The sequence below is a fragment of the Pteronotus mesoamericanus genome, unplaced genomic scaffold (assembly GCF_021234165.1).
Source record: "Pteronotus mesoamericanus isolate MK-2021 breed Mesoamerican mustached bat unplaced genomic scaffold, CSHL_Meso_final contig_347, whole genome shotgun sequence".
Taxonomy (NCBI): domain Eukaryota; kingdom Metazoa; phylum Chordata; class Mammalia; order Chiroptera; family Mormoopidae; genus Pteronotus; species Pteronotus mesoamericanus.
Genome location: NW_026555137.1, coordinates 19,253,511 through 19,274,748, shown reverse-complemented (window position 1 = coordinate 19,274,748; position 21,238 = coordinate 19,253,511). Strand labels below are relative to the sequence as shown.

The 21,238-nt window shown below is 55.7% G+C and overlaps 1 protein-coding gene across 2 annotated transcripts in view; it reads right to left on the bottom strand.

The window, feature by feature from the left end:
* Nucleotides 1–716: 716 nt before the first annotated feature.
* The window catches only part of SLC35F3 (solute carrier family 35 member F3), a 272,142-nt gene continuing 251,620 nt past the window's right edge, over nt 717–21,238 (bottom strand). For both annotated transcript variants that reach the window (XM_054576487.1, XM_054576488.1), the window contains 5 exons: nt 14,353–14,572; nt 6,465–6,590; nt 4,417–4,609; nt 3,552–3,641; nt 717–949 (listed from right to left, as the gene is read on the bottom strand). In XM_054576487.1, coding sequence (XP_054432462.1) covers nt 717–949; nt 3,552–3,641; nt 4,417–4,609; nt 6,465–6,590; nt 14,353–14,572 — 862 coding nt within the window. The remainder of the gene's footprint in view (nt 950–3,551; nt 3,642–4,416; nt 4,610–6,464; nt 6,591–14,352; nt 14,573–21,238) is intronic.

The following is a 21,238-nucleotide window of genomic DNA, read 5'->3' as shown; positions in this document are numbered from 1 at the left end:
ATTTAAATTATAAGACGGCGCCAGTGACTTATGAAGTCACCTCGCTTCACACAGGTAAAGACGAAATTCTGTAGAAGGCACTGTAATTTCTCTGGCGTGACCTTACACAGACACGTGAGAGCAGGTTGGCGGGGGCGCAGGATACCCGCCCCCTGACGCCACCTGGCTCAGGCCTGGCCCCCGCCAGCTGCCGCCGCCGCCTCGTCCTACAGACGGTTTTTGACATCCACTCTCCTTTGCTGCATCACCAATTCACATCCATCGAACCACCCAAACTAAGTAATCTTTTGGTTCATTGAGATCCCTTAAAATTAAGAGTAAAGCTCTGATATTAAAAAAAAATATGACCTACCATAGCTGGAAAGTAATCACAGTGTGCAATGTAATTTTCGGTTGCTAAGATTCAAAACGTTCGCCCTGCCTCCTCACGAACGCCTGCCCTCCGAAACGACCTGGGCAAGGACAGTTTTAACTTGTTTTACATTCATTTAAAAAGAGCGAAGGTTCTCCTTTTTTCTCTCGTGTTGAGTTGGTGCCTTAAGTGGAAGGTCTGATGTGAACAAGAGCAAGCAAATTGGACATGCCAATAAATACCGTGTAACTTACCGAGGTTACCAAAACTGTACAGGTATGTACACCTTACCAACTGAGGTTCTGTCGGGAAGAGACCTCCCGATCATTGGCGTGAGCGTCCCAGAGAGTCCCAGAGACTGTCGTCAGCGGGCAAAGGAGGGGCGGCCTCTCCTCTTGTTCGGGGGCCCCGAGCCGGGGTCGGCGCCGCCCTCCGCCGCCTCCTCCTTCTTCCTCACTTTGAGGCGGGTGAGCAGCTGGATCAGCCAGACGTCCCACTCCTCGGGCAGGAGCAGCAGAAGGAAGCCCAGGCCGATGATGATGATGGCGATGACCCGGACCCCGTTGAAGACGATCGTACTGGTGTAGTGGTCGACCACTGCAGGGACAGAGAGCGCGGTCGCTCAGCGGGTGTGGGTCCTCGCGCGCGCTGCGGCCTTGGGCCACGCTGGTCTGCTCCAGGCGGGCAGCGGCGCCTCCTGCGCATCCCCCTCCCCCACCACCACGCCCCGGAAGCCTGGTACCCGTGTTTGTGTCCCAACCAGCCTGAGATCGGACACTGGTCTGTTAGGCACACATACGGGGTGGGGGCAAAAGTAGGGTTGCCGTTGTTGTGCGGAAGATAATGCAATAATAAATAACAACACAGGAATAAACTCTGTTTCATGTACTCACAACTGTAAACCTATTTTTGCCCCATCCTGTATGTACCAAAGCTTGACTCCCTTTGAGCAGCAGATGATGAAACGGTGACAGTTTCTTTATATTTTTGGTACTTTTCACATTTTCTACAATGGCACACTTTATTGTTATAATTTAAGAGCATTATTTCACCATAGACGCACATCTATATGTTCTGAAGACCGAAGTTGAACTGGGTTTGTGAAGACCATAAATATACATGTTTGGTCCACCCCAGGACGTTGCTGGTGTGAGGCTCGAATGCCGCCTGCGTCACCGTTGACTTCATAGGGTTATTAGAGGCCTAGGCAGCTCATGGCTCGTTCCTGTCAGGGGAGGGAATGAAACGGGAGACAGGCTTCACGCCACGTCACTGAACGAAAACCCAGACCATCGTTGTCCTCATGGCCAAGAGAGCAAAAGTGTGTGGATGTCAAGGGTTTGTTCCTTTCCTTTCCTTCCCTTTCCCCCTCCCTCCTTCCTTCCTAATCCAGGGAGAGCGAATTCGGAGCTGCCCTTTAACCCCGGCTGCCTTTCCATCCCACCGTCCTGTGAGACCGGGCTTGCGCTCCTCAGTGCGCACAGGTCCTGAGAACCGGCCGGCCGGACAGTTGCCCGCCCCGTCTCCACGTGGGGGCGGCTCCCGGGCTGCCTAGTTTGAGGCCTGGTGGTCACCTGCCCCCTGTCCCTCTACTTCCTGCCCCCTGACTCTCACCTTGTCTAGCGGGTGGGCCAAAAAGACTAGGAAGAGTAAAAGTTAAACCTGAAAAAAAAAACCTCTGTGAAATTAAAGTGCCTCTTTTATCCCACTATAACTGAGAAACACTTTAACTTTTGATATTGGGAGAGCATTCTGTAATTCAACAGGTGGGGGTGGTCAGCCAACAGGTCACCTGAGCTGCACAGGTGACAGGGGTCAGGGAGTGGCCGAGCCAAGTGCTGGCCCTGCTCCGACAGGTCAGGCCACAGAGGACACCTTTGCTTCTGCCCTCGACGCCTTATGAAACCTCTTCTGTTGCAGGTAAGTAGTAAGAAGTGATTCTGATCTCTCTCCTAGGGAGCTTCCGCGCGGGGGCCGCCTGGACCTGCCTCTTGCGCTGAGAGGGCTGCGCGACCACGGAGACGGGAGAAGATGCAGGGAGGGTCGGGCGGTAAGTTACTTTTCAGAAGCCTCCCTGCAGGCTGACCGGCCGGGCCGCTTTGTGCCGGCGTCCCCGAAGTCACGGGCCATCTGCCTTTGGAAGTGCTGCCTCCTAGATTATTTCATTCGGTTCTCACACCAACCAGGCGGTAGGGGAGGCGATGAGTTGGGACCACCGTCCTCCACGTGGCAGAGGGCTGCCGGCCCCGATGCCCAGCCAGGCTGCCCGGGGGCACTGCCGGAGAGCCCGCCCCGGTGAGGCGCGCACGGACGTGGGGTACAGAAGCGGGGAGAAACCAAGTCACAGGGAAAGGCCTAGAAACCAGGAGCTGCTTTGCCTGTGCCTGCAGGTGCATCAGCGGCATATTCAACAGGTACATGGTTGCCGCTCCCCGGGGGACTAACTGCTACTGGCCTGTGAGTGGGTGAGTGGCGGGGGGCGGGGGTGGGGGTGGGGGTGTGGGGGGGTGGGAAGGGGAGGGGTCCCAGAAATGGCTCTGGGGGCAGCTGTGCCAGGCCCGGGGGTGAGTACACGGGGAGAAGCAATTGACAAACCCCTTCCTGGCCAAGCACACGCTACACGGGGAGGTCGGGGTGAGGCGGGGGGACCCCGAGAGGAAAATCCCAAATTCGTTCCGGCCTAAGCCAGGGAAAGGGAGGAGGCGGGCGGCAGGAGAGGACAAGTCTCGGGAAGAGCTGCCAGCTCGGGGGCGCTGAGTCCCCGTGGGAAACAAAGGCCCTGGCCCCCTGGAAAGTCCGCGGTCTTCAGTTTACAGCCCATCTCTGCGCCACGCCCCCCGTGCCCTGAGCAAACTTCCTCCCTAGGAAGTCACTCACCAACGTTAACATTTATTCTGCCACACATTCTTTCGACTCTTACTATTAATATTAATGATACTCTGGTCCCCACACCATTTAAAACTAAGAGGGCTTTAGACTTTCTGTATCTTGTGTGGTAAGTGAAAATCGATCCATTATGGAGAAAATACTGCATGTATAACAAACACCAATGTTTTACCTATGTGCTTTCTTCCTGTACAGAAGGTCAGACACGCGCTGCCCACCAGGCACAGCAGGGATCTACGTGAGTGCGCGGGCGCGCGTGTGCGCTGAGTGCGCGTGTCTGTTACAAGCAGATATAGAAGCCATGGAGACTTACCTGCATTCACAGGTACACTGAGGACGATCCCAAGAGACATCAGAGTGGGATATGTAACAGCAATTCCGAAGTTTAATACGACATTGAATGCTGAAATAAGAATAAGAAGCAGGTGTTACTCGCGACGGGCCCTGGCTCACCTCGGCCGCGGCCTGACCCCGACCCTCCGACCGCTGCCCTTCGCTCTGAGCCAGCGAGCTCAGGTTCCTGCAGAGGCTCCGGGACTTGGGGGCTAAGGACAAACATCCTGTCCACTCCGCTCTCCCCTGAGCTCTGAAGGAGGGAATTCGGAAAGGGAACAATGCGGAGGCGCCGGCCAGGCCCCTGGGCTGGCCGTGTGGACGGGGCTGGGGCTGCACTTTCAGGCGGAAACACTGAGGCCTCTCCTGGTCACGGCTCCTTGGCACCAGGCGTTTATTGGGTCACGACGGGGATGGCTAACCGTGGTGACAAGGGGTGACCTGTGCTGAACGCTGACAGTGTTGCCGGCCCTGGGGCTGACGCTCTATCATAATGTTCTAGCGCTCGGCAGGGGCGACAGACCGGCTCCCCCGCAGCCCACGAGGAGTGTGTGGCGTCGCCAGGTGCCCTGCAGCCGCGGCACTACCCGCCCACCCCCCTAGAGCCACAGCGGCCACAGGCACCACGGCCGCCACGGTGCTGCTGGAATTAGGATCCAGAATCTTCGTCGCCAGGGCTTCACTTTGTGAAACACAAGGACCTTGGAAAGCACGGGGGCCAAGGGTGGCAGGACACCATCCTCCTCCCTCGTGGCCAGGGGGCACCAGGCTCTCCGTGGGCTGCGCGGACCCCGCCCCGCAATCGCAGCCTCCGGGGAGCCCCGGCGGCTGCTGGTGCCACTTACTCAATAGGAGGATGGCGAATCCGCAGAGGTTTCCCCAGGGAATGGCGGTGAACGGGCTCCAGTACTCCACCTTGGTGAAGTAGAGGACGACAGGGATGCAGGTGACGAAGACGAGGTTAAACACACCCAGGACGGACAAGAATAAGGCGGCCTCTCCGAACTTGGCACTGCCCAGGAGGAGCTTGAACAGGACCTGCGAAGGAGCAGGAGTGGGGGTGAAGGCGCGGCCACCGCGGGGCCATGGGGCAGCCAGTGCCTGGGCTGGAGCGCCGGGCGGACAGCCTGCAACAAGCCCGCCCTGCTGCCCAGGACTTCGGAGGCGGCGGGGCCTGGCCTGTGCCTGCCGAGCCCGCAGCGAACCTCGGCAGCATCCCGTGCAGAGCGGCTCTCCCGCCCCAGGAACCGGGGTCCCACAGGTCGGCATCGCGTGCACGACGCCGCGCCCCAGCTGCAAGCATCTGAAGGTGAGGCGGCTACACACACAGGCCCACACGCGCGCCGGAGAACACCGGCCTCCACCACCCACTCCTCTCAGGCCCCCGGAATTGATCTCCGACTTTCTACAGGGCGGGCTGAAAACCCCAGAGAAAGGGCAGCGCTGCGGGGGCGTTTTCTGCAGCTGGAAGGTGGAGAGACGCGGCTCCGTGGCTGGAGGCTGTGCCCTGCCCCTCGCAGGCCCCGCGTGGGCTTCAGCAGGAGGCGCCTGCCCACCGGCCCTCCGTGGAAGGCCAGAAGGAGAGCGACAGATGTGACTGCGGGGCCGGAGCTGCCCGCGGCGCGGCCTGTGTGGCGCGAGCTGGCGGTCTCGGCTGAGGCTCTGCATTCTTGTTCCGCCCCCTTTCCCTGCTTCTTCCTTTTTCAGCCCATTCGCGCCTCCCTCGGGTATTGCCGGGTCTCTGTGCAGGGAGCCGGTAGCTGTGTGCGGCCCCCACCCCCGGCCCCCTGGACGTGCACCGCGGAGAGCGGGAGACGGAAGCGTCGATCAGAGGACCCGCGTCCACTGTGGGCCGCGCCCCACACGCTCCCGTTCCCACCAGCGCGCAGCCGCCCAGTGAGGCCGGGCGAGGCCTTTTTTTTTTTTTTTGAAATAAGCCTTTACTTCATATCCATAAACATGCAAATATTCTGGGCGAGGCCTTTTGATCCACCATTGGACGGTGGCTTTGAAGCCCCTGAACGCGGGGACTGCCGCGTGTTTCCGAGGAGGAAGAGTTGTGTGTGCCTGTCTGTGGGCAGCAAGGGCCGGGAGCTCCTGAAGGTAAAACCATAGACTGTCAGGCACAGAGCTGGGAAAACGCCTTTTCCTCTAACTTTCTAGAATATTGAATTTTCTCTGGATCCATGAAGGGCCAATAAGTCTCAAAACGAAGGACTCGTTTCTCAGGGAGTCCTCCAGGCCCGTCCCCAGCCTGGAGGGCAGACGGTATCCGCGTTCTCCCACGAGGCCCTAAGGAGAACAGGAGCGGAGGGAGCGAGCGGGGAGAAACGTGTGCGCGCGTGCGGGCAGAAAAAGTCACTTCCCCCCAGACCTGCAGTTAGGACATGCTGTGCAAGGGCTCCCAACACTCTGCCAAAAACATTTTATGGTCCCCGGGATATAGCACTGTGCCTAACGCTGCCTAAAACGCACGGGGACCCGTGCGTCTGAGGACTGGTGGCCGCAAAATCATGTCACAAAAAATGTAAGCGACAAAGCCGCACCAGATACGGAAACCTTCGTGTCCGATCTGCTGGGAAACGATCTTCCCCACCACTGAGCCGGCCATTCGGGGCCCCTGGCCTTGCTCCAGTCCTCGCGGAACAACGGCCTCGCTAATCTCACTCAGAAGGTCCACCGCCAGCACCCGTTTCACCCCAGAGGCTGCGAAGGTTCGACCACTGACGGGCAGGCCTGGGGGCCGCCGCCCGCCCGGCAGAGCCTCAGCCTGCCCGGCGCATGTGTGCGCAGGGCCTGCACGGGGGCGCCAGAGGGGCCCCGGGGCCACCGGCCTCACGACAGCTGCGATCTCGCTCGCTGCGGGAGCTCCCGGAGCCGCGCCCGGCCGTACCTTGTAGAGGGCGGACGTGGACGCAGAGCCCACCACCAGCGCTATGCCGATGACAGAGTGGCTGTGGAAGCCATCGGCGTAGGTCATCATCACGATCCCCGCGATGGCAAGGATGGCGGCCACAATCTGGAGGAGAAGAAGCGGATGGTGGTCAGGGCGGTGGGGTGGGGGGACTCGGGGGCCACCTAGTGCCAGTGAAGTCGAAATGCCCACGGGAGTTCAGTGACTGAGGGGACAGTGGGGTCTGCTTTTCCATCTTCCTTTGGGGAACAGCAAGCAAAGGCTGTGCCCCGCCCCACCCCATCTAAACGTTTGTTCCTGTTTAGATGGAGACAAAGCCGGGCACGACCCAAGAACCCGAAGCAGCTGGCAGCAAGGAGGGTGCTGCAGTTAGCGCCACATGGTGGCCAGTCGCCCTGATTCTGGAAAACCTGAGAAGGCAGTGGCCGTAACCCCAGCGATGGCTCTCTGGCCCTGACAGGGCCTGGCAGGCAGCACCCGGGTGGCACCTGGCATCACCTTCTGCGACCTCGCTTCTCTGTATTTTCCATCGTGACAGCCAGGCACAGTGAGGGCCGCACAGCCCGGCCCCAGCTCCCTCACCAGCAGTAGGGTCCTCTGACAGGGACCTGGTCACCTGCCTGCCAGGGCCACAGACCGTGCCCCAACCCTAGAGGCGCCCCTTCTTTTCTTAGCTGCACAGGCGCCTCCCCGACGGCCCCCTCGGTCTCAGGCTTCCGGATACAGGCGCCCCTGGGGGTGCCAGGGAGAGGCTCCCATTGCCGTGTGCGAAGTACAAGTGCCGGGGTGCCCAGGAGATAAAGTCCTTCAGGTAGCATTTCCCGAGGGAAAGATGTAGCTCGAAAGGTAAGCCGAGTTCTAACCTGCGGGGCCACGGAGCTCCATCGGCGTCGCTGGGGGGAGCAGGGGCAGAGGGCAGAACAGACGCGTGCACACAGGTCTGCGCTCCTGGGTTCGCAGAGCGTTCCACCCTCTACGGATCATCCAGAACTGACCTCGGCTACTTCTGACAGCGTCAAATAGCTGAATTACTGCATGGTCCCGGGATAAGTGTTTTCTACGCATTTTCTCTTTTACACTCGAAATAGGTAGATACTTTCATTTCATTTCATAGACATGAAAACAGTTCAGAGAGGTTAAGGAACTTGCCCAAAGTCACAGAGCGGGTGTGTGGCAGAGGAGGGGGACAAATCTCAGGTCGGTCTGATTGCAAAGTCAGTGTTTAAGTATCTAAACAGGAAAGTAGGGATCACATAGTGAGCCATCGTTGACTGTACTCGGAGATTTGAACGGAAGTTTCCTTCATGGTTTAAATATCAAACTGTTAGGCTGATGAAGGTAATAGAGCTGAGTCTCAAACAGTGTCTGAGTTATGCGCTCATTCTAGCGGGCCCCTCCGGCCGTATTCTCACGTGATGACTATCCGACCAAAACACTGAGCGCCCAGAGGCGCTGCCCTCCACTAGAGACGCGCCCTAGTCTGTCTGCCGTTCTTTCTGGGTTAGTGGTTTCAGCCAGCACATTGCATACATTTCATGTTCAAATGCCACGTGCACTGTGTACAACTCTTCATCAAGAGAAAGCAGCAGCAAGTCAACAGCGATTTTCTCCCAAGAAAACAAGAAAGGGCAGGTGAACACGCTGGCAGGGGAGTGGGGGGTGGAGGGGCAGAGGCGGGGCCTGGGGCGGGGCTGGCTCCAGAAGACCAGGTCCTGCAAAGATGGAGCTCGGAGCCAGAGACAAAAGGAATCGGAAAAAGGAGGGAGAGAGAGAGGGAGGGAAGAAAGGAGCTAAATGTCAGATGACTCGATGCATCTCCAGAGGGACCTGAGTCTTTCCAACTTGGGGCTGAAGTTTGGGGAGGCCACCGACCTCCTGGTCAACATGTGGGGAGGCGTGGCCCTGTGAGTTCATTCTGACGGGCGGCACTGGGAGACTGTGGTCCCCTCATCGGTGCCTCGGGGAGGGGGTCCCGGCACAGTCACTGGGGTGGCCACGCAGGCTGCGGGGCACCCACTCTCTGGGCATCAGCCTGGCAATCCGTTGAACGGTGCAGTCTATCCTTAAAGAGTAAGCGCGCACTGTACATTTTGCGCCGTAACATGTCAGGGGTCATGCCCCAAGGTGGCCTCTCCAGGAAGGCCAGTCACGCTGGTCCCCTGGTCCCACATGGCCCTCGCCTCCTGCAGCAGGGCGACCCCGAGCGAGTCTGAGGGTGAGATAAAGATAACTGAACTTCCCCAATCCCACGCTTCTTTCCCACACGTTCCTGCGCCCCCAGCCCCCCCCGACGCACCCCACTGAACTGTTCTCCAGCAAGGACTCGGGGATCCAGGCAGATGGGGATCAAGAGGGGCGAGAGCCGCCGTCCCGGCCTCAGCTGGGGAAGCGGTAGCTGGAGAAGAGGAAGCAGCACAGGCGTGGGAGACCGGAAGCCGGCCGGTGCCCTCCCCGGGCGCGGGGCTCTGCCGTCATTCCCTGCCCAGCCCTGGGCTGGGACCCAGCGCCCCGGTGACCTCCGTCTCAGAGGCCAGGCTGCGGGGGAAGGGAAGCCAGGCCTGAGCCAGAGCATCAAGGAGGGAATGGGGAGGCCAGGGCAGCTCCAGAGAAGTCTAAGTTGGGGAACCCCCCCAGCGAGCGCCGCTCCCTGCTCTTGCCGAACATGTGATGGCCTATACATTTTAGATCTGTATAGTTTTGGAAAATGAAAAAAGGAAAGACTCGGCTAATTTTTAAATATCCTTCTTCAATAATTTTCCTTCCTGGACACTTCCTTTTAAAAAATTATTGATCTATGATATTACAGTTGTCCCAACTGTTCCCCTTTCTCCCCCTCAGCCTGGTACCCCCCTTCCCTCCAGCAATGCCCCCCTTAGTTCCTGTCCACGGGTCATGCGTGTACGTTCTCTGGCTTCTCCATTTTCTATACTATTCTTAACCTCCCCCTGTCTATTTTGTTCCTACCAGTTATGCTTCTTAATCCCTCTACTTTTCCCCCATACTCCCCCTTCCCCTCCCAGCATATAACCCTCCATGTGATCTCCATACCTATGATGCTCTTCCTGTTCTGGTTGTTTGCTTAGTTTGTTTTATTAGATTCAGCTCTTGGTAGTTGTGAATTTGTTGCCATTTTAATGTTCATAGTTTTGATTTTCTTCTTTTTCTTAAATAAGTCCCTTTAACAGTTCTTGTAATAAGGGCTTGGTGATGATGAACTCCTTTAGCTTTACCTGGTCTGGGAAGCACTTTGTCTGCCCTTCCATTCCAAATGATAGCTTTGCTGGACAGAGTAATCTAGGTTGTAGGTCCTTGCTTTTCATCACTTTGAATACTTCTTGCCAGTCCCTTCTAGTCTGCAAAGTTTCTTCTGAGAAATCAGCTGATAATCTTAGGGGAACTCCCTTATAGGTAACTCTCTTCTTTTCTCTTGTTGCTTTTAAGATTCTCTCTTTATCTTTAACCTTTGGCATTTTAATTATGATGTGTCTTGGTGTGGTCCTTTTGGGTCCAACTTGTTTGGCACTCTGTGCTTCCTGGACTTGTATGTCTATTTTTTTTTGGTCAAATTATGGAAATTTTCTTTATCTTTTCAAATAAGTTTTCAATTTTTTGCTCTTTCTCTTCTCCTTCTGGCATCCCTATGATTCAGATGTTAATACGATTAGAGATGTTCCAGAGGCTCCTTATACTATCCTTGTTTTTTTAAATTATTTTTTCTTCTTGCTGATATGGTTGAATGTTTATTTCTTCCTTATGTTCCAAGTTGTTGATCTGAATCCCAGCTCCCTCCCCTCTATAGTTCCCTGTAGATTTTTCTTTATTTCACTTAATGTAACCTTCATTTCTTCCTTTATGTTGTTGCCATACTCAATGAGTTCTCTGAGCCTCCTGATCAGTGTTTTGAACTCCGCATCTGATAGGCTGGTTATCTCCATTTCATTTAGTTCTTTTTCTGGGGTTTGTTCTGTTCTTTCATTTGGGCCATGTTTCTTTGTCTCCTCAATTTGGCAGCCTCCGCGTTTGTTTCTGTGTATTAGGTATAACTATTTTGACTCCCTGTCTTAGTAGCGTGGCCTAATGTAGCAAAGGCACCTGTCCATTGTTGTGGGGAGAGTCTTATGTAATCGCGAGGGTGAGGCCACCCACTTCATGGCTCTGTGGCTCTGTGTGGGGGGAGGACTTGAAGAGGGGACAGTGCTGCTGCCTGGCTTCTGGAGGTTTGCCTGGCACTCGCCCCGTTTCTAGTCACTTCACCCACTTCCCATAAGAGACTGGCGCCCTTCCAGCTGCTGCCCTGGTGAATCCCAGAGCGGGTGGTTTTGCGTACGTTCTAAGCCCACGGTGTTCCTTTAAGTCAAGTCTCCTGAAAATCTGGCAGTTTCTTCCGCCACCGCAACCCACCCCTGGTTTTCACAGCCAGAACTTAAGGGGATTTCACTTCCTGGTGCTGGAAGCCTGGGCCATGGGTCTGGCCTGGGGCGGGGATCGCTCGCCCCCGAGGCATCCCTCTGATTTTTACCCGCCACACGTGAGTGTGGGATCGTCTGCTCTGCGGCTGCGCCACCTCTCCGTGCCACACCGTGTCTCCACGCCTCTCCATCTGTCTCTGCGACTCCGCTCCGCCTACGCATCTGGATGAGTGTGGCTTCTTTAAATCCTTGGTTTTAAAGGACTTCCATACAGCTCGGTTTTCTGACGGTTCTGGATGTTACTTGTTTTGAGTTTTAGTTGTAATGCTTTCTGTGGTTCTGTGAGGAAGCGAAGTGTGTCTCCCTACGCCTCCACTTTGACCAGAAGTCTCCTGGACTTCTAATGGACTCAAACAATATTAGCATTTGGGGAGACTTTGGAGATCCTCTAGTGCATCCCTCTTACATCGGAGACTGAAAAAGGGGCTGGGCGGTGGCCCCCAGGCCTCCCCCAGGCTCTGTGGCCTCCTGTGCTGTGCTTGGGTGGCAGGGGACAGCCTTCCTAACAGAAGGGAGTCAGAGTCAGAGGCCGGAGCCACCATTCTGGGAGGGCCCCTGCCTGAGCTTGAAGTGGTCATGGAAAAAATCCAGGATCCCCACGTGGGCGGCCTTAGCTGGCCTTCCCGCTCCTTCGTGACACCCCCCTGGTTTGAAGGCCTGAGCTGTGCTGGACGGTTAGGAACAACCTCTGAACCGCCAGGCGATCCCGTCTTCGGTTTCCCCTGAGATGTGGACTGGGCTGGGCTCACCTAGTCACCTCTTTCTTCATCCAGCTGCCGATGACAGCTGGGTGGGCTTCAGCTTTGGAAGGGGCCGTGTGTCATGCCCCAGAGGCCTGACTGCTGTCACTCTGTGGCTGCTCTCCTTACACAGAACTGCCTCCTTCAAGGTCACTGCCACCCAGAGAACGGGCCGATCCCCCGACCCCTCTAATTGAGACAAGCGCACACGTACTGAGTTTCCCGGACCAGGCAGGTCGTCTCCTCGTCACAGCTGTTCTAGAAGATGAGCACTAATGCTCTGTTTTGAAACAAGGTCCCTAAGGCTCAGGGATGTTAAGTGACTTGCTCCAGGCCCAACAGTGTGTGAGGGTAGAACCGAGACCCAGACTTGACCCTGGGCTGCCGCGTGCCTGCCGCGTCAGAGTCCCTGAGTCTGGAGCCAGGAAACGTGAACGGCACACGTAAGCTCAGGGTCGCAGGGTGACACAGGCCAGCGCAGGCTCCTTCTGACAGTCACCTCCGTGGCCACAAGTGGCTGGGCTTGCCCCGCACTAGGAAACCCGCTGTACTCTTTCCGTTCTGTCCGCGTGACCTGGGCCCGTTCACATGTCCCAGGAAGGGCAGCCCTGTGATCTGAGCGACTGTCTTAATCACCCGGGTCCCCTCTGCCACCTGCTCCACAACCTGACGCTCGGGCCCCTTTACGTCTGGGGGCCTCGGGCGTGTATGCTCAGCCCCCAGGACGGGGACAATGTCAGTTCTCTCCAGTCCTTGGAAGCGACCCAGCGGAAGGTGCCAGGTAACCCAGCGTCTGAGCAAAGTCTAAGAGAATCCGCAACCCAGGAAGACATTACCTTGGGCGAACATCGCCCCCTGCGAATCAAGGGGAAGCTCAGTCACTCCGGCCGGCAGCTGGGGTCTCACAGGTTTTGCCAGCTCTCTGAATTCTTGAAGATGACGGAGGGAGGCCCACCATGGCTTAGAGTGGGCGCTCTCAGGGGACAGGTCACATCCTTTTAAGAGGAGTGATGACTGTTAGAGACCAAAGCTCCCTCGTCCATGCCGGCTCTTCGGACCTGTGCTCCAGCCTGGCCTAGTGCCAGGGCCTCGATCCAGCACGCTGATCGGTATTCAACGGCCGGAGTGTATCAGCGCAGGGCCGTGGGGGAACCCCCTCAGCCACGCGTGGGAACAAGGGTAAGGTCTGACGGGCCACATTGCCCTCTGTGCATCTAGGAGGGTTCAGGTATCTCCGCACCTCCTTCCCTCAGCCTCAGCACATTTCTGTTTTCTTGTGCTTACGTGCAGAATGAACCTTACAGCATCTCTTCCCAGGAACACGGTCTCATTTGGGATTTGCTTTGCACGTCAGAGTCACACCAGAAAGTTCCATGAATTCCCTTGGCTCTTTGCATCAAAATAAAGTAACAAAGGGTGCGAGTTGGTGGCAACGGGCCCCAGGACGTCCATGTCGTGGGGGTCCTGCCGGGAAAGCTGTCTGCACTACTGCTGGGACTACCTGCCTTATTTGGGAAGATGAATCAGATCGTTGATTTGCTGAACACTTTTTTGGGTGGTAGCGCAGTGAGTTTTTAATTCCAGAATTAACACTAAGCCTCAAAACAAAATCCCCCCCAACCCACGCAAGCTAAAAATACTGCCCAGCGGTTGACTCACGTCCCCACTGCTGTTTGAGTTAGTAGGTGGGCGGGAATCCACCATTAGGGTGATGTCATTATTCCCAGGACAATGAGCGAAGGACATGATGGGGCCTGGCGTCAGTCCCTTGCTGGGAGCCAGCACAGCGCTCTGCTCGGTCCTTGTCCTGCCCTGCGTGGGCTCAGGGGCAGGGAGGAGTGACACATGCTCTGCCTACAAGAGGGCTAAAGCTGTGGCCCAGTCCTCTTTTCGTCCTTGTTTGTGGCAAGGGGCACACAGGGCAATAGCAGCTCCTGGCCACTAGAGGGAGCGAGCAGAAACCACCAGGATTTGGTCAAGATTAAATGTCACCTTGTCTTTTTATTCAGGGCTAGTCCCTCTATATTTCTGCGTCTATTTGATCGGCATTTACGTATTTCATACAATGGTGCTAAGACTGGACTAACCTAACTTGGATTTAATTTCAAAAGAATTTACTAAGTCTCGGTTGTAATAACAAAAGGTAATGCAAGGGGGGCCATTTCACTCTCCCCTGATCTGTCCTTCCACAGTTGGATTTAGCACAAGCGTGTTGGGTTCACTCTGTCTCCGTGCGCACGGTCCAGACCCAGGGCCTGCCGGGGCTGCACGCGTGGGGCCGGCGGAGGACTCTGTGTCTTGCGGCTCCATCCCGCACGGACAGCGACAGTGTTAGCAGAGAGCGAGGGCTGAGCTCGCGGGGGCGGGGCGGGGGGCACACCCCGACCCCAGGCTGGGTCCCCGACTGGCACACACTGTAGGGAATGCTCGTTGGGATGTTGCAATGAAAGGTGCTTTAACGAATGCTTGTCTGGCGTGGTTTGCAAGCCAGAAGCTGGGCAAAGCGGGGCCTCCGCCGGGCCCCTGTTCTGTTGCGAATGGGAAGGGGCGTGGCCAGCTGCCTAGGCTTCCGGCTGGCACGTGGGGCTGAGCAGGCCGGGGGGCGGGAATGGTGGGCACGCGTGCGGGGGCCGGGGAGACAGGGAGCGCGGAACTTACCCTTACGCCCATGAACCTGTCCCTGAGAACGATCCACGAGAGCAAGAACACAAAGGCCTTGTTGCAGCAGAAGAGCACGGAGGCGTCCGTGGTGTTGATTTTCTTTATTGCGTGTAAGTACAGGTAGTTTGTGAGTGTCCACAGAACACCAAAAGGGGCCGCCTTGGTAAAAAACACCTTCAAAGTCAAGCCATTGTCTCCAAAAAACCGACAGCACTCCCTGAAACAGGAAAGAAGGCAGTGTTATTATGCTCGCAGATTTTCCTGTACCCCGTGTTTTGTAAAGTGCGTAGAGGAAGGAGTAGGGTCTCTTTTTGTTTACCATTATGATTTATCAATAGCTCTCAATTAAAGCTCTTCAATCGATGGCTTTAGTCCATTGGAGAAAAATGCCACACAATGATCTGATGTCTGCCTATCCTGTTCAGTTTCCAACTGATGGTTCAAGACAGAAGCGGCTGCTGGGATGGGCTGTCTGACCTGAAGCGGGGCCATTCCGCGGGGGCTGGCTGAGGGAATCTGTCACTTGCTTAGAAAGAGAAGGGAGGCACTAGTCCCTAGCCTTTTTTTTTTTTTTTTTTAAGAAGGGGGGTAGATACTTGAAGAGAACTCATCGAAACATATTTTATAAGTTTGCCCCAAACTGGAACTGTCTTTGTGACTAGGCAGGAGCAAGCCTTCCTGGGGTCCCCCTAACTCATTTTCGCTACGGCACTATGGGAGTGTGAACGATTGCATTGTCTCCACGAGGCTGTTTTCCGCGTTCCTTGTTCCACCGCGTGGATGTTCATGTGTCCGCGCTAAGAGCCTAACAGGCGGAAAAGCGGATCCGAGCTTCGGCACCTTGAGAGTGAGATGAAGAAACCGGAGTAGAGGGAAGTTTTTTTGATGCCATTCTAGTTCTAGGGGCAGCACCACTGATATTTGAAAAAGCAGCTAAGACAGCAAGCCAACGCTCCACGCCTTAGGGGAAGGCAGCAGAGGCGCCGTGGGCAGCGAGGCAGCGCCCGGAGGGGAGCCCGGGCCACAGGCAGCTCTCCGCCACCCTGGCTGCGGGGAGCGGAGGCCGCTGCTCTGGGGGGCCTGACGCGCCAGGCCAGGAGGTGACGAGGGAGGACGAGCTGCTCCTCCAGCCAGCGCCCCTCCGGCCGCCACCGCCCCTCTGGCCACCAGCCCCTAGTAGCTGTCGCTGCCCCTAAAGCCATCACTGCCCCTCCAGCCGTCACCCACCTCAAACCACCCCTCCCCTACAGCTGCCACCCCCTCCAGCGGTCGGTCGCCATCCAGTCTCAGACGGGGACCAGCACAGCTGGTGTACCAGTGAGGACAGCAGTCAATGAAAGAGCCGTAGTACCGTATTTTGGTGTGTATAATGTGCACTGTATTGCCCAAATTTTTGAGGGAAAAATAAAGATGTGCATTAAACATAGGCCGTACTAATTCTGTATCTATATAAATGCTTTTAATTCTTTAATTTATGCTTACGCATTAAAAGTGTAACTCTAGCCCTGGCTGGTGTGGCTCAGTGGATTGAGTGCCGGCCTTTGAACCAAAGGGTCGCCAGTTCAATTCCCAGTCAGGGCACGTGCCTGGGTTGGTCCAGGCACAGGTCCCCAGTGGGGGGCGCGTGAGAAGCAGCTACACACTGATGTTCCTCTCCCTTTCTTTCTCCCTCCCTTCCCCTCTGCCTAAAAATAAATCAATACAAATAAATAAAATCTTAAAAAAAATAAAAGTATAGCTCTAGAAAGCAATAACTATATCCGTATGCAAAATAATACCCTGGAATATGATATTTGGTTTTGTTTTTAAAATAAATAAATACATTGGATTAAAAAAATTAGAAGGAAAGATTTTTTTCCCAAAAGTTTGGGCCAAAAACGTGGGTGCACATTATATATGGCAAAATACGGTACCTAGAACACCAAACCAGCCAGGGCGGGGAACAGCTGTCACTTAATAGTAAAGTACAGCAGAGAAGGAGGAGAATTTAAGAAAAAGAGTCAGAAGAGATTTGGTGTGATTTTTAATTTAATTTTGTTTTTCATTACCATCAATCCATAGAAGAAACAAAAAACGACATTGCCTTTCATTGGACTCAGTCCTATGTTGCTTCTAAACAAACCAACATCAGGTAAAACATTCAAATCACTGAATTTACCTTGAAATCAGTTCCATTGCCCTGATCCCATGATGGCTTTATATAAATGAAACTCTCATCTAACCAACAGGCTGGTATTTCCGTTTGCCACACAATTTTCAGCTGCGTGTTCTACGGGGTCTTCTCACGCGCCTGTTCACAGAACAGTTTTCCTTCTCCAGGGACGGGGACCAGGGACGGCTGCCTCCGTGTCTGTGACTGCAGTGGCTACAGAATGATGCCAGTCCCTTGAGGAGGACCTACAGGAAACACGAGTGTCCTTTCCTGCCATTGATGTCAACGTATTTCAGCTGAGAGGTTACCTTTCACAAGGGCACACGCGCCAATAGGATTTCCAAGTCCCCTCTGACTCACTGTCACAAAAAACGATCCACGTTGTGACAGGAGCCATCCAAAGTCACCCCGAGAATCTGCGTTTGATCCGCCGAGTCGTGATGGCTGGAGAAGGGGGGACAGGCGGCGGGGCCCGCACAGGGCTGCGGGGCGACGGCCCAGGCTGCTGGCCGGGCGTGGGTGGGGGCGGGGACTGTGCCGCAGGGGAACAGGCGGGATTCTGGGCCCGGGGCCCCCCCGCTGACCCTTTGAGGTCTCGGACGCGGGACCGCAGCTCGGCTGAGTGGATCTTAGTTCTAATGAGACCAGGATGACTGCTCCCCTCCCCCTCCCCCTCCCGCTGGAGAGCCCTGCACTGTTTTAAGACCCGAAACTGTGACCTGATCCATGTCAGCTGGAGAGGAAGCCGTGGCAGCAGGAGGCAGGGCTCCCACAGCGAGAAGCCAGTCCCAGGGGGACATCCTCGAGGGAGTCCCCAGGAAAGCCGGGGTCAGGAAGCACAGGGAAAGCACTGGTTGGTTTCTGAGGTGGTGGACTACTTAGAAGGAAACAGCCATCATGAGCGGAAATCAGGGTAAATGAGACACAAGGGGCAAGTACGGCTGGCGGGACAGATGCCAGGTCGTTCCCCAGGGGAGGCGGAGTCAGGGAACACCATTCGCAACCATGTAACAATGAAACCACTGTCCCCCAAGAACCGGGACAGCACCATGTCGAAGGGAAAAGACTCAGGCAAGGGGGTGGGGTGGGACAGAAATCAGGGGGCGTCCACGCTTAAGAAACACGGAGCTAAGAATTTAACGCAGGTGAACGGGTATAAATACCAGCTGAACTGCCCACAGGGACCGCGAGTGGCGGGAGTGAGCGGGTGTGGAGCAGGAGTTTCTGCTTTTTAATAATAATTTTTTAACTGTTACTTTGCTTTTCTAAACTATGTACACGTGTTAAACTGCTAAAAATAAAAATTATTTAAGAACACCTAAGGGAGTGGTCCAGGCTCTGTGGCTGAAGCAGAAACCCAAGTATTTTGAGAACAGCCTTGAGAGCGCAGTTCGAAAACCAGACCGAGGAGCCCTACAGGCCACACGCCAGGGCGCTGGAGCCCAGGCAGGTTAAATGACGCTCTCAAGTCCCTCCTCTGTGAACGCCCCCAAGACGCCTTCTCTCTTCAGGGTCCTTACCATCACCATTTAAACCTAAGCTTCCTAACCTTAGAACATCCCCCAGAGCGAAAGCAAGCATCCCTTCAGCCTCCCCCCTGCCCCGGAGCCAAACGGCTTCAGCACCACTGCGCCCTTCAGCACTGGTTCCGGTCTGCGAGCGCCACTCGCCCAAGCCCCCGGAGTGATCACTCACAACCGTGAGTTGCTAAATCCAGGAGGCCCCTCCCGGTATTCACCTGACTCTTGGGAGCCTCTGGGACGGTCCATTGTTCCTCCTTGAAACGCCCCCTTGGTCCCCGGCTCTGCCCGCTCCCATCGGCTTACCCCTACCTCTTACCAAACAGCCAGCCACAACTAGATACGGTATCACTCTGTTTTTCCTATTGTAATAAAAAGATGACAGACACGTTCATGCTTATAGCTTTACAGAAATTTCAGAATTCTCCCATATGAACAATGCCTCCATAACAGAATGTGGGCAGGGGGGCGCATAGATGACCCAAGAGAAGTTTATGAAGCCCACTGTGACTCTCCGGGGGAGGGCACCTCTGTGCAGTCAACTGCGTCGTACAGACGCAGGCTCCAGCCCCTGGGGTGTACGGGGTGCTCGCTGTGCAGGCAGGGGCGTCAGCACATGGCGCAGGCCTCTACGGCAGGAGGGTCTGGGAGCACCGCCTGAGGCCCGCGTGCAGGGCCGGCGCGCACAGCGCACGGTGGTGTGAGGGTACGAACTGCAGCGCTGGCCGGGAGGTCGGGCTCTAGGAACCTGAATGTGTTCCAATTGGAGATTCTGAGATTAGGAAATAAAAGCTTTCTGACAGGCCAAATGGCATCCAGCGGCATCCAGCGACAGGTAGTACGCTGCTGCCTGGCAGATGTTTACATCTTGCAGTTTTTGTTTTTTTTTTTGCATTTGCATTTATTTAGAGCTTTGAGCTGATATAAGCCGCAGAGCCCCGTTACCAAAGCTACGAATTAGGCTTTTATTTTGAAAATATTCCGACATCTTTGGAAAATTTCATGGAAAGGGCTTTCTCACGTAAGCCCGCTGCTGCTCGTAAGAAAGGGGACCTGCGTTTGCGCTGGGCGCTCAGTGTCGCACATCCTCCCGCCCTAGCAGGCCCTGGCCGAGCCCAGGGGTCCTTGTGTTCTGGAATCGCACTGTAAAGACGTGCCTAAAAACAGAATGAAGAAGGTTACCTTGTATAGCATAACTGGACAAGATGAATCATTTTATTAGCTTGATTCCTACATTGTAGGTTTTCTAAGCAACTACTAGAGTTTTTTGTTAGCAGTGAGTCCAGCGATTGTCTGTGTGACTGACTGAAATTGTATCTTATCTGTCTGTCTGTCTGTCTACTTACCTACATCTATCCATCCATCCATCCACCTACCTACCTAGCTATTGGCCAGCTCTGAAAACACATGCCTGAGACATTTAGAGGCAAAAGAGCATAGTTCTGCCCTGATGTTTGTGGTGATGCCCTTTTCAGAAAGGGACCCGAGAGAAATGGGGGCGCTCCCAGCGGGCAGCGCATCTGGCTCCCTGAGATTTTCCCCGGAACGATCCAGCCTTCACTATGTCTTGGCGAGGGAACGTTTATGAAGCAGATTGCCTGCATGTCCCACTAACTAGGAATTTCCCAGCCTCCTGCGCAGGAATCTGTTCTTTGTTTGGGGCCCAGCTGGCGGTGTCGCACGCCCACGCAAACGGCAGCCAATCTGAAACGTGCCCACTCCATGCGTGAGGCCCTGACCAAGGGGCTTCTGGAGAACCTGCCCGTTACAAGGAAGCAACGTTGCGTCTCATGCCTCGGGCAGGGGAGGAGGAGGGGTATTGGAGCAGCAAAGACAGGATGGCCAATAGCTTCCATTTACACGTGGAGACCGAAGTGCCAAACTGAAGCAGTCGGCCACCTCGGAAGGGGAGGCCTTCAGAATTACCGCATGCATTTCCTCCGCGTGTGAAACAGCGTCCCCATACAGAAGCCACGCTGCCTGTTCTAGAGAGTTCACACAGAATCTGCAGCATGGAATAAAGCCGCCCTGAGGACCCCTGCTTGTGACAGTCCACTTCACCCAGCAGACTGGCCGTGAGGCTTTCTCTAGCGGAGACACCGTGGGACCTTCTGTTGCCAGATGGGATTTCACTCCCGCGCAGGGAGGGCATAAACAGGCTCTAAACGAGGGTCGTTAGTGCCGGCGTGGAACTGGTGGCTCCGGAAATGTCAGGCTTCAACAAAGCACGCCCCCGCGGAGCAGAGGGCCCAGCGCCGAGCACCATTCACTGAGTCCCAAAGAGAACAGCTGCTGGGCTCTGCTGCTGTGCTGCGCCGTTTCACCGATTCCATGTCAGCGACGGCTCGTGCTGAGTTCCACTGAGCTGGCACGTGTGGAACCAGGATCACGGGCTTACAACTCATGGCCCGACCACACATTTGTCACAGTGGAGAAGGCGCGGGCTGTCCTGTGAGCCTTTCCTGGCCGTCAGAAGGCAGCTGCGGCCCGGACTTCATAAGGATGCTGGGTGATGTATGGTCAAGTGGTGCCCGCCGAGCCCCAGAGCTGACCCCGCCACTGTAGCAGACATGGCATGCGTCCACTGGCCTGTCCCACCGTCTTCCTAGTGGGCTGTCATTTGGGGCTTCGGAGCGTAGGAAGGAGTACACCTAGCTCCCCACGAGGAAGACCTTCTATTAATCGTTCACCAAGAGAAGGACCCAGTGTTCCCAAGCTGGGTGCACTCTTGTTCTCCCAACACTGCCTTTCAGGAATCGGATTCTACCAGTGCGCAAGGCCCACTGGCAGAAATTCCTGAAATCTGATCAAAAGCCCGCCCTCCCTAGCCCACCCTTGTGATGGCGAGTCTGAGACTGGAGGCGGAGGCCTGTGCCCATGGCCAGCGCACTCTGCCTCCATCACTGTGACAGGCAGTGGCGTTTGGCACAGGTCAGCGGCCAGGACGGCAGCGTTCGAAGCCCAGGCTCTGCAGGGAGCCGTGCAGCGTGCAGCGCCCTATTTCATCAGCCGCCTCGCAGGGCCGGCCCAGGCGCCCAGGGCTGGCATAATGGGCCATGTTATGTTACATTATGGGGACTCCGCAAGGCTGTCCACCTCACGCTAGTCCCTCTGTCACTCAGGCTGGCACCACCTGCTGCCCCAGGTCTTTCTCAGAGGAGCACGACCATAGCCTGTCCTGACGAGCTGTCTGCTAAAGCTGGCTGCGGCC